The 13,744-nt window shown below is 40.0% G+C and overlaps 1 protein-coding gene across 2 annotated transcripts in view; it reads right to left on the bottom strand.

Moving 5' to 3' along the window:
- Nucleotides 1–13,744, bottom strand: part of COL13A1 (collagen type XIII alpha 1 chain) — a 215,102-nt gene that overhangs the window by 54,038 nt on the left and 147,320 nt on the right. For both annotated transcript variants that reach the window (XM_082269398.1, XM_082269399.1), the window contains 5 exons: nt 13,433–13,459; nt 9,241–9,327; nt 8,302–8,355; nt 6,255–6,299; nt 2,785–2,853 (listed from right to left, as the gene is read on the bottom strand). In XM_082269398.1, the coding sequence (XP_082125524.1) occupies nt 2,785–2,853; nt 6,255–6,299; nt 8,302–8,355; nt 9,241–9,327; nt 13,433–13,459 (282 nt within the window). The remainder of the gene's footprint in view (nt 1–2,784; nt 2,854–6,254; nt 6,300–8,301; nt 8,356–9,240; nt 9,328–13,432; nt 13,460–13,744) is intronic.

Below are 13,744 nucleotides of genomic sequence, written 5' to 3'. Positions count from 1 at the left end.
TGCTAAATCCGCTCGGAATTCATTTTCTATTTTCCTAGGTTTAGTTCATATTTTTAATTGCAAACCCAGAAAAATGTTTCTTCAACCACAAAGAAAAGAGAAGATGAAAGAGACATATGAAATCAAAAATATGGTACATTATATGCCTAAAATATTAGGGCCAACTTTACACTTAAAGTGGTTGTAACCCTACAAAAAATGCTAATCGTCCCTTTAAGGCACACTATATAGCACAGTGCTTTTGCAGTGTCATATGTCCATTTCCATGTTGTACAATACCTAGTTGATCCGGCCTGTTCCCATTTTCCCCTCTGTAATCTCACCACTAGTGATGAGCTGAACACCCCCCTGTTCGGTTCGTACCAGAACATCTTGAACAGGGGAAATGTTCTAGCGAAGCTGTTCAGCCTCTAACTTGCAAGCCTATTATTCTACCAGCTATACCACCGAGCCAGCTGATTAACTTAAGACTCTCTCTGCCTAACTAACTTCTATCTGAGTTTGACAGCTCTTTTATAGGGCTCTGACATCACCAGCACCCCATAATCCATTTCTCAGGTGCAGTAAATAAATTACTGATGTCACGTCAGAAGGGGTGGGGACAATTAATAGGTTTTAATTAATTAAAATTAATTTAATTCATTTAATTAAAACCTATTACATTATTTATGGATACGGGGACTCAAAGTTCCCGTAAAGAAGTCCATTTGTTCGCCATTCGGCGAATGGGCGAAAAGGCAGTGTTCGAGTCGAACTTAGGAGGCAAGTGGTTAAGTATACTAGTACTTTCTTCACTGGAAGAACCAAGAACAGCAACTACTTGTGCCAGTCATCTATATCACAGACACCCACAAAATGCAGTTTTTTTTTGACCCGCATTATTAAACTAGTCAAACTAACAGCCACTTTCACTGTTGCAGGGTGCACAATGTTCTAATTTGCTACGGCGATATCACCAGATCCTACAAAACATTATGGGTTTCCTTCCCGAAATAAGTCCACAAATTTGACTATCTCGATTATGCAATGGCATCAACGTATATGTATACTTGTTAAAAACAAGACATTTGCTGTCTTGGTTGAAAAATATAATTTACTACATTTTAACAGCACAAAACAGTATAAAGTCATATATGTAATACATACAGAGCATCCGCAAAGTATTCACAGCGCTTCACTTTTTCCACATTTTTGTTATGTTACAGCCTTTTCCCAAAACGGATTACATTCATTATTCTACAAACAATACCCCATAATGACAACATTAAAGAAGTTTGTTTGAAATCTTTGCAATATTATTAAAGATAAAAAGCGAAAAAGTCCTGTACATAAGTATTCACAGCCTTTGCCATGACACTCAAAATTGAGCTCAGGTGCATTCTGTTTCCCCTGATCATCCTTGAGATGTTTCTACAATTTGATTAGAGTCCACCTGTGGTAAATTCAGTTGATTGGACATGATTTGGAAAGGCACACACCTTTATATATAAGGTCCCACAGTTAACAGTACATGTCAGAGCACAAACAAAGCCATCAAGTCCGAGTAATTGTCTGTAGACCTCTGAGATAGATTTGTATCTAAGCACAGATCTGGGAAAGGGCACAGAATAATTTCTGCAGCATTGAAGGTCCCATCCTCCATCATTCGTAAAGTTTGGAACCACTGGGACTCTTCCAAGTGCAGGCGCACGGCTTAACTAAGCGATTGGGAGAGAAGAGCCTTACTCATGGAGGTGACCAATAACCTAATGGTCACTCTGACAGAGCTCCACAATTTCTCTGCGGGGGGAGGAGAACCTTCAAGAAAAACAACCATCTATGCAGCCCTCCATCAATCAGGCCTGTAAAGTAGAGTGGCCAGACGCAAGCCACTCCTCAGTAAAAGGCACATGACAGCCCGCCTGGAATTTGCCAAAAGGCACCTGAAGGACTCTCAGACCAGGAGAAACAAAACTTTCTGATCTGATGAAACAAAGATTAAACTCTTTGGCCTGAATGGCAAATGTCATGTCTGGAGGAAAACAGGCACCGCTCATTATTTGGCCAATACCATCCCTACAGTGAAGCACGGTGGTGGCAGCATCATGCTGTGGGGGATGTTTTTCAGCAGCAAGAACTGGGAGACTAGTCAGGATCGAGGGAAAGATGGATGCAGCAATGAGACATCCTTGATGAAAATCTGCTCCAGAGTGCTCTGGACCTCAGACTGGGGCAAAGGTTCATCTTCCAACAGAACAACAACCCTAAGCACATGGGTCAACTCTGTGAATGTCCTTGAGTGGCCCAGCCAGAGCCCAGACTTGAACCTGACTGAACATCTCTGAAGAAATCTGAAAATGGTTGTACACCGACGCACCCCATCAAACTTGATGGAGCTTGAGAGGTCCTGCAAAGAAGAATGGGAGAAACTGCCGAAAAATAGGTGTGCCAAGCTTGTAGCATCATACTCAAAAAGACTTGAGGCTGTTTTGGTGCCAGAGGTGCTTCAACAAAGTATTGAGCAAAGGCTGTGAATACTTATGTACATGGGATTTTTTCCCATTTTTTATTTTTAATACATTTTTAATAGATTTCAAACAAACTTCTTTCACATTGTCATTATGGGTTATTGTTTATAGAATTTTGTGGAAAATAATGAACTGAATCAATTTTGGAATAAGACTGTAACATAACAAAATGTGGAAAAAGGGAAGTGCTGTGAATATTTTCCGGATGCACTGTATGTATGTCCCCCTCCCCTCAAAAAAATGGATACAGCGTATAAATCCAGCTTTAATTTATTACCTGTAATGCCTCGCTTAGGTTGCTATTATATTCCACAATGTTGAATTTTCCTGGCTCCCCTTTAGGACCCTAAAATGAAACATATACGGTAACTATTACTATGGAGTTGATAAACTGACCAACATTTTAAAAAACGACAACACGTTGAAAAGAAAGCATCTGTTTACACAATGCATATGAACCCATAAGGGTCCAGTCACATGGGCATATGTGCATTTTCTGCATGAATGCGGGTTCTTGCTGGCAGAAGATCTTGCAGAGAATATGCCTAAAGTACACGCGTTTACATGCACACAGTGTTTAGACATGTACACAATTCTTCTTCTAAGCACGTCTGCGTTTAGATGTGTTTTGCGCGTAAAATCTGCATAGTTGGATCCAGAGGGGCTCTACTTTTTTTATGCACAGCTAAACGCAATGCAAATTTTACAGAGGCGCAGCTGTGTGCATGGGTTCATTGATTACTATAGTGTTATTCACGGTGTGCATCTAAAGGCAGAATTTTTTCTGCCCATGTGAATGACCCGTAATAGCCCTATACCGGACTGCATTTCTTTAACTGACAATTGCAAATAAAATTTAATTTTATTTTTGCGCCATAAACAAAAAAAAAGAAAATTATGAAAAAAAAAAAACACAATATTTTTTTACTTTCTGCTTTAAAACATTTCCAATAAAAAAATTAAAAAAATGTAAAAAATCAAATACATTTTTTTTTTTTTTGCCAGTAATGGCAGCGGTCAGCGACTTTAAGCAGGACTGCAACATTGCTGATACTTTTGACACTTTTTTGGGGACCAGTGACTATAATACAGTGATCAGTGCTAAAAAAAATGCACTGTCACTGTACTAATAACACTGGCAGGGAAGGGGTAAAATCAGAGGCGATCAAAGGGTTAGGTGTGCTCCTAGGGAGTGCTTTCCATCTGTGTGGGGGTGGCTTAACTGGAGAAAGACAGAGATCCGTGTTTCTGCTTAGCACGCATTTGGAGCATGTATGCTCCCTCATCAGGCTGTGTGGCATGCTCCGAATGCGCACTTTTCCAGCTGACCTGGACATGGAAGTGACGTCTCCCGCTCTCAAATTAATTGAACACCAATGAGTATTGCTGAGCCGGACACTACGCTGGCTGCCCCCAGTGCCACTGACCTGTGGCAGTCTTACCATGTGAATGTCACAGCACCCGCCAGGGACACAGTGGATAAACCTTTTATATACCATGCCCATGTTGACCTACCCTTGTGAGTGTTTTAACAAGTTTTAACCCTAATAAACCTGCTAATGCTGCACTTAGTTGGCGCTGTCCTTCCTCTCTGCTCCCAGCAGACATTGCATCTGACGGACCCGCTGATTGGCTCCCGCTGTGTGTAATCACAGTGGGACCCGGTCAATGGCGGCGCGCACACGCGCGCCCCAGACCCTACTGCATGAAACACGCACAGGTACATGATTTTACGCAGGAGGGCCACCCTGCCGCAGTATATCTGTGTAGGGTGGTCCATAAGTGGTTAAAGTATATCTAATGGCCCATGCACATGGGCCGAATTTTGGGCAGCATCAAGCTTTCTAAATCTTTAGATACAGCAGGCAAGAATTAAGCTTTGTACACACTATCATTTTTTTTTTTTTTGATCAACCCAGTGGGCAGAATGAAAAAAAAATACTGAAGAGCTCAGAAGGAAATCTCGTGCTAACAATCCGATGTTAGTATAGCGATCTCCCCGCTGAGCCATTGTGTTCTGATAGGGGGGTGGCCCCCCCGACAGAACACTCAAGTCAGTGCTCTCAGCTATTGATCTTTTTCAGTCATGCCCCTTCAACAGAAATCGGACATTCGGGCGGATTATGTCTGACCGACTGCCATACACACGGGCAGAATGTTGGCCAGTTTCTGTTGAACCGGCCGATATTGCCCTATTTTTGGTCTGTGTGTCCGTTTTACCACTTTAAACATTTTCCCCTCACTGTTTGTCCTTTAAGTCATTGTCACTGGGAAAGGAAGTGATGGAAAATCCAAAATGTGAACATTTCCTATTCCATCCAATATTAAAAGTTTTTTGCTATCAATAAAAGTACTTAAAAGATGTAGATGGGAGGAGGATTTGGGTCGTTCGTTTTCCCCTGGATCAGGTCCAATACATGATCAGATTTGCACTCAAATCATCCATGTGCACTAAGCTACAGGAGGAATCCAACTTTAAGATCCTCACTAGATGGTACTATACACCCTCAAAACTCCACAGGTGCTTCTTTGAGGTGTTGGACCGCTACTGGCGATGCCAGGGAGCAGAGGGAACCCTCTTGCTCATCTTCTGGTCCTGCCCTTCATTGACGCATTTTTGGTCTGAGATACGAAGGATTGTCCAGATGTTTACTGACCATCCGATCCCAAACAATCCTGCCTTCTTCTTATTGCATCTGTCGGCTATCCCGGCCTCTATCCCCCTTTACTGGAAGCGATCGACCCCCCACAGTTACGAGTTGGGTGCGTAGAGTGGAGGATATCAATAGGATGGAGGACCTAGTCCTGTCATCCCGACACCAACACGAGAAATACACGTCACTCTGGCGAAACTGTGATCTATTTGTTGTATCTAAGGAGGGTGCTACCCTTTTGAGTACATAGTCCACCCTGCATAGTACATGTGTTTCCCTGCTGAGCTCTTCTCCGGCCGGTCACCTTCCTTTCCCTATGTTCCCTTCCAATTCCACCCCCCCCTTTTTTTTTCTTTTCTTTTGCTCTTTTCGTCTCTCCCCCCTTCCTTGCTCTTTTCCTCATTCTCTTCCCTCTGTTCTCTTCTCCTCTATCCTCTCTAACAAAAAATAAAAACCGGGTGGTGGAGGTGATGGGCCAGTTAATACCGCACTGTTGATTTGTGCAAGTATGCTTTTTGCCATGTTCATGTTTGAAATCTCTTTTGAATTGCTTGTATCTTATTTTGGTTGTCTCACCTTCTCTACTTCAATAAAAATGTAATATTTGAAAAAAATATAATAGATATGACGGAAAATTACTTTTTCAAAACGGAACAATTTTCATTTTTGAATTGATTTCGGCTAGACATTTTATATCTTCCATATAAAATCATATTTTATGTGTTACATCAAAAGAAAACCCCTTCTAATGTTCCTCAAACATAATAGCATTTTTTTTTTATAGTGGTAACATGGATTTTTTTTTTTTTACATTACATGTTTTTTTCAGAGAAACAATAAAATAAAATAATATTACATTGCATATTACCTTTATATTTTTTAATCTATAGAGTACAGGAACTATTTGTTAAACGTGAATTTATCTAAGTGTATAAACACAGAGCAGACAAAGGTAAAGGGGGTGGGCAAATAACCAGTTCAGGTTTCTAGTGCTTATGACCAAACGCATACAGTATCGATGTCTGATTGCTGGTATGGGCTCAATCATTGTGTTTTTGCTTTTTGCAGTAGTCTAGGAACTAATTCAACTCACTCTTGGTCCAGGGTGACCTTGATCTCCTTTTGCTCCTGCAGCACCCTGTGAAAAAATGAAGAATCAGTGGAACAGAGGAAATCTAAATTCTAGATTCTACTATCATCCGGGGAATCAATTTTGTTGGATGTATAAATAGTTGACCTTTAACTCACAAACATCACCAAAAAGTGACTCGATAATGGAGCATACACAACACATCTGCAACAGGTGGTTATAGATGTTAGGTGATAGACACCCAATTCTGCCAATTATAGGATGTTCATGGGAACCATCACAGCTTAGCACACACCCCCACCTGAAAAATCTCATATTGAGATGTGTGTGTGTGTATTTGTAATTATCTATTCACCATCCTCTTCTGGCATAATAAATGTAATAGATTGCAGCTTTCCAATCATTAGCTGTGGTGGCTGCATTAATTTTCTTTTTAAGATTTTTTTACCTGATGCTTTGGCCAGTAACACACCCTTGTATTAGAGTGCCTCCATTCTGGATGAAGGAGCAACAGAGACACCTTTGGACAGCTACATTGTTAAACTTTGGTGAATTCAGTGTTAGATGCACTAGCAGATTTAAGTACGCTAACAAATTGAAGCTGAACAACAAGCAGTTACAGCAAACAGTTTTTTCCTTTTGGGATAAAGGTTTTACATATATAAAAGCTGATCATTGTAAGCACTCCTGTAAGTCGTAAATGGTTTGACTCAACCCTGTAACTTCTAACAGCTTGTTCTGTTGAAAAAAAAAACAGAAATACTGGCCAGATCATTAGGTTAAAATAAAAAAAAGCCTGCACAAAAAAAAAAAAAAGAAAACGAATGCAGAATTGGTAAACTGCATTATTATAGATGTTTGCTTTTGAATTTAATTCAGTTTTTAGTCATAGGGGTTGATTTAGTGAAACTGGACAATCTGGTGCAACTTTCAATTTTTTTCGCCAAAGCTTAATTGAACAAGCTGACGTTAGAAGCTGATTGGCTACTATGCACAGCTGCACAAGATTTTGCACTCTCCAGTTATAGTAAATAAACCCCATAATGTACTAGTATGCACTGCACTGCATTACCTGTCATAATGTGCCCTCCAGCGCTGTGCTGTCACAGCTTCCGCTGGTCCCAGGCACTTCTATCCTGCTCCCCCGGGGCCCATCTCTATGGTCGTTGGAGTGGCCAGGCCGTGATGATGTCACTACTACACTTTCGCACCTTCTTTTGTCTTCTAAAAGTATTGCAAGGACATCCAATGTGTACGGTATATCTTTGAGATTTTTAAATAACTGTCTATGGACAATTGTCTGTGAGCAGGAGGAATATGTCTGATCTTCCACTGATTTCTAAAAATTACAAAGAAAGGGATGTATTCCAGAGATAAGACTATAATTCTTCCACTTTATAAAACTCTGGTCTGACCACATCTGGAGTATTCTGTCCAGTTCTGGTCGCCAGTCCTCAGGAGGGATGTGTTGGAGCTGGAGAGAGTCCAGAGAAGGGCAACTAAACTAATTAGGGGATTGGAGGACCTTAATTATGAAGAGCGTCTGCAATCGCTTGATTTATTCTCCCTGGAGAAGAGACGCCTGAGAGGGGACATGATAGCAATTTATAAATATCTCAATGGTGATCTCGGCATAGAAAAACAGCTATTCAGTCGAAGGGATTGCATGAGGACTCGAGGGCATACAATGCGATTAGAGGAGAAGGCAACGTGGGGGGTTCTTTACTGTTAGGGCTACAAGATTGCGGAATTCTCTACCACAAGAGGTGGTTTCTGTGGGTAGTATGGTGGCTTTCAAAAGACTCTTAGACGTACATCTCAAGGATCAGAACATTCAGGGGTATGTGAGATGATTATGGCCACACACACCTACACAGGTTGAACTGGATGGACTATTGTCTTTATTCAACCTCACCTACTATGTAACTATGTAATTAGTCCCTAATGGAATACCAGGACAAAATCTAACAAAAACAACACAGGTGGTGTATTTTTAGGAATACTTTTAACCACATAAACAATTACTCTACTGGATGTCATAATGACCTACCTTATCACCCTCTTGACCTGGATTTCCAGGTTGGCCAATAGCACCGGTTTCTCCCTAAGCAAACATAGAAAAGAGGTAGGAAATGGGAGAGCAATGCACATTACACATCAACAAGGTGGCAAGAACAGAAAATATGCGTCTGCTCACATTCTATACATTCTGGTTGTTTTCTTTTATTTATATGCTATGGAAATTCACACCATGACCTACCACAAAAGCAATGAGAGCAACGTTTTTTCTTGTGGGCACAGAATTAAAAGCCAAGTTCAAATCTTTAACAGAGTCTATCTTGATAAAAAGATACATGTACCTTTAGTTGCTTTTGTTCTCTGACCTTTCCTCATTTTTGGTGTTATAAAAGAAATAATGATGATATAAAAGGAGTTGCCTTTTTATGCTCAGCTTATCATATTTCAACCTTCAAAGAAAAGGCACCATTTTTTAACCTGTCTATCAAAAATGTCTTACGCTTTGTGTTAATTCTAACAAGATCACCCAAACTGATATCAAGGGTGTTTTATCAGTTTAACACTATAAACTGAATTTTAATCAGATCCGTTGAATCACTTTCTCTGCGATCTAAAGTAAAATGTGAATGATATATCAATTATGAAATGACAGCCACAGGTACCTTTAACAGAAGGATAACATAGGCACTTTCCCTGTACTGCAGAAATCTTGCACAACTTTCAACTATAACTAGAGGACTAACTAGCAGAAATGTGTCCATCCCTTGAATGAGCTTCATAGCCCATTAGCATTGGGTGTGTCGCAGGTGGCTGATTCATAGGCTTCTAGTAGTCTGATGGCAGTAAGTGTGTGTCATAGTATATGGGCATGCTGTGGCATGTAGACACTCCAGTTCTACAACACAAAAGGTATGGAGGACATGCTGCAAATTTCTCATGTTTGCTACAATTTAGGTAGTAACATACAGACCTTTGGTCCTGGAGGTCCTGGTGGGCCCGGAGTACCAGGTTCTCCTTTTACTCCCCCAAGTGCATTGCCAGTGTCACCCTTTTCACCCTGTATAGAAAACACACATGTGGTCATTTTCACAGATTTGGATACATAATTCCACATAGAAGTATCCATAAAACATAGTAAAGTAAGCAATAGTAACAGAAATAAGCCCACCCGTGTAAAGGGCTTACTCTAGCACAGGGATCTCCAAACTACGGCCCTCCAGCTTTTGCGCAACTACACATCCCATAAGGCATTGTAAAATTCTGAAATTCATAGATATGACTAAGCATGATGGGATTTATAGTTCCTGAACAACTGGAGGGCCATAGTTTGGAGACCCCTGCTCTAGCATGTTGCTAGATACAAGCATTGCAGTATCCACTCAAAATTACCCTGTTGTTTCTCCTTGCTGAACCAAGCCAGAATCTGGGGCTCTTTCCCAAACCTCTCACTTGTATTAATTGAAGACTTTTCCATCTACAAATCTCCTACAAAACACCAGGTTTAGGTGGCAAACAAGTTGGAAACGTTTATGGTCAAATATAAACAAAATGGCACCCAGTCAAGTTCTGAAGTTAGTGTACTTTCCTCCCCTGTGCTGCACTTAAAGGCAACAGATACCAGAAGAGTTCAGATATCTCTGGCTGGGGATGTAGTAACCTCTAAAAACAAAATCTAGGGGATAGATTATGGCAAAGCTATTTCCATTGTGTTGAGCTACTTAAGGAGGCAACCTTTTTCTTGAAAATTTCCTCACTGCTATGTTTTCAAATGAGCCCCTCCAAGAATGATTTTTGGTTAAGCAGGCACACCACACTGTAGAACAACCTGATCCACTAAACAGAACCCCCACCATGTTCGTTGCTAAGTTTCAAGTATAGCGGAGCCCAAGAGCAGAATTTTATTATACTGCAGCTTATCAGTCATTAGATGTGGTGACTGCATTCATTTTCTTTTTTAGGCTGTTTTTGTTCATTTATTTTCACGTGATGACCCTGCCAGTAGCACACTTTCTTTCCTATGGTGACAATACTTACTCACTGTACTGTATCTTTGGAGGAGCAGAGTTATCACCCTGCTCACTTCTGATTTGGATTACAGAAAACCTCCCTAATTCCTCATTTAATTAACATAGAGATAAGGTGTTTTGAGTCCATACTAGGCAGAGATGATAACGCTGTTTGAAATTTCAGTGCACAGGAAGTTAGGACATTTCTGGTAGGACCAACATGTATTTTCTTTCTGTCTTGCAGCAGAAAACGCAAGGAGGAAACAGGCATGTAGAGAGAATACCTAATTTATTTTATTTATTTGTTTATTTATTGCCCTGATTACATTTTGAAAAAATGGGATTCTGGGGTTACATAGTCGGCAGGGCCGTCTTTAACACAGGGCAAAAGGGGCAGCTGCCCTGGGTCCAGTCATTGTTGTGGGGCCCAAAGAAGCTGCCCCTTGAGCCCACACTGCCTCTAAATAGTTAATAAGTGGTTTTGGGATGGCCCAAGAAAATAATTTGCCCAGGGTCCAATCAATATTAAAGACGGCCCTGATAGTCTGTAAGGTTGAATAAAGACACCAGTCCATCCAGTTGACTTAATAGAGACAAATAGGCTGTTTACTTTCCAAAGATGCAATTGGTAAGTTATAACAGATTTGGAATAGTCTATTTGGCTTTAGCAAAAAAAGCCCTCTGTCTGTTATCAGAGAAGATGGAAATACCACCTTAAAAAACCTCTCAGTATCTGTAGACTCAAACACTCTAGATCAAGTTCATAAGCTTACGTCTAAATGTAAAAGTTTTAAATCTAGCTAAAACAGACAAATTCAAAATATGCCATATACCTTGCCAGACTGCCTAATGTAATTTGTAATCTCATCTGATTATTTACCAACCCTAAGGGAACTATGCAGTGGTTGGAACAATTGCCAAACTGAAATACTGCTCTTCATTTTGTTTGAACACTAACACAATACACTCAGTTCATTGTATTGTATAGTTCATCAAAACTAGAGTACTAATTGCTCCACCTTTCTATTTGTGAACTTTGGTCCTTTGCAGTTTTGGTTGTATGTTTGGGCCTTTAAAGCCTAAAGCCTGGTACACACTATTAGTTTTTCTGTTCAACCCAGTAGGTTGAACGTAAAAAAAAACCTGTCAGCTCTGGTCGGAGCCGCTGTACTAACGAACCGATGTTAGTATAGCGCTCTCCTCCGCTGAGCTGTTATGTTCTGCAAGGGAGACTGCCCCCCCTCCAGAACACTCTGATCAGTGCTCTCAGCCATTGGCTGAGAGCACTGATCGGGAACCAGTCGGCTGCTGGTTTTCCAGCATGCATGGCCAGCTTCTGTCGGACTGACTGGCATACACACGGGCCAAATGTCGGCCTGTTTTGAACCGCCCGATGTCGGCTGGCATTCAGCTCTTGTGTACGGGGCTTCAGACAGACCATATCTTATGCAATTTTTTTCCTTCAACCATGGATTAAAAAGAAAGAAAATTGCTAGAGTTCCCCTTTCCCCCAGTTAATGTTGATGGGGGAATTCCTGCCGCTGTGCTATTGTATTCTGACAGCAGGAGGTTTCCCAGCCATCGGAATACCACGGTCACTGCGGGCAGTGATTGAGGGAAAAAAAACAACAGACCTAATGTATTAAAACTGATCGATAGATCAACTTCAGTACAACCAGCCTGCCCATAGATGGCTTGAAATTCATCTGGTTCCTGCTGAACTGGCAGAATTTCAGTCAATCTATGGCCAGCTTTATTTCAGGCTAAAATCTGTTAAAAAATTGGCACAAGAGGCTTTAGTTACATTTAGACTCCCTCCAGAGGTGGTGTTGGCTAGCTCACTAGATTGCTTTAAAAAACCCCTGGATTCTTTCCTAGGTGTACATAATATAAATGGGTACTAATATTTATAGGTAAAGTTGATCAAGGGAATATCTGATTGCCTCTCGGTGGATTAGGAAAGATTTTTTCCCCTGCTATAGCAAATTGGATCATGCTTTGCTGGGGGGTTTTTTTGCGTTCCTCTGGATCAACTGGGGTATAGGATTATGTATATATGGGATTGTATGGTTGGCTTTCTTTACTGTTTTTTGTTTTTTATTGGTTGAGCAGCCAGATGGACATGTGTCTTTTTTCAACCTGACTAACTATGTAACATTTAATGTGAAATGTCCTATGTGCTGTCATAGTGAAATCCAAAGTCTTTTGCCACCCCTCCGTTCCCCCATTGACTTTAGACTTCCACCATGACAGCCAGCACCAGCACAAGGAACACACTTTGTATGTAAATGACATCTCTGCTGATCTTTTTAAAAACACGTTTACCTAAACCAACAGTACTGTAGGTTTTAAAACTAAGTTGTTTTTTAGGGCCCAAGATAAATGGTGCATTGTTTTTGAAAGCAACAGAATCCTGAAAGAATTTTAAAAACTAGTCATATTTTATTGTAATATACTTTTTTCAATGCCAAAAATCTTTTTTATAACAAACAAAGCTGCAAAATTATTGTAGACATTTCTCTAATCCCCTCTACAAATAAAAACAATCATATCATATTTTATCGTTCGTTTTATTAAATATTTGACACTTTTATTTTGCTCTAGAGCTGTTTTGGAACTATAAATTATAGCAGTTGAAACAGTCAATGTTAAATGATTTAACTTAGTAATGACCATCTGTATCATTATTATGTCAGCGTATATTATAGACGATGAACTTTGCATGTGCTTCTAAGAGCCTACATCAGTTCTCATGATTTGTAAAGGCATTTTCAAGTCTTTATTTTACTCATGAAAAGGTTATCCTTGAAATCTAAGAACAAAGAGATTTATCACACAGAGCAAACTATATAATCCAATTCTAAAAATATCTTAGCGGTCATCCATCGTCCACCTACACACAGCAAGATTTTACCCTCTCACAGTAGATAGGATTCGGTTTAACAATGATAAGTCTTCAAGTCCAATTTTACATTAACTATTGACCTTGTAAAACACATCCTTCCTAATATTAGTTTGGAGTTATATTATATATTAGATATTAGAGTACACAATGCTGCGCGGAAGGTACACAATTGCTAGTCGCCTGAAAATTTTCTTGTTAACTATATAAAGGTGTTAAGGTGTTTAAGGGAATATAAACTGAACAATATGTACCTTTACTCCTGAGATTCCTGGTTCACCCTAAAGGAATGCATAAAATAGGCATAAATTATTTTAATAAAGTATAATGTATTTTTTTTTTTTATCTATTGTACTAAACATACACACAAAGTAACATGTCCCTAATCTGAACCAAAATACACCTTACTATTTCACTAGCAATCAGAAAAAAAAACCAATAAAGTATACTTTCATGAACACTGGTTCAACCTGCAACAATTGACCATATACCACTGAGGAAAGGGAAAGTGAAGTGGTTGCTCATGGTAGCCCCCTAGATACCTCTTTTTATTTTGATTGTACATC

Source organism: Pelophylax lessonae (assembly GCF_965119305.1).
Source record: "Pelophylax lessonae genome assembly, chromosome: 9".
NCBI classification, from domain to species: Eukaryota; Metazoa; Chordata; class Amphibia; order Anura; family Ranidae; genus Pelophylax; species Pelophylax lessonae.
Note: the sequence above shows the minus strand (reverse complement) of the source record. Positions and strands in the feature narration are given on the sequence as shown.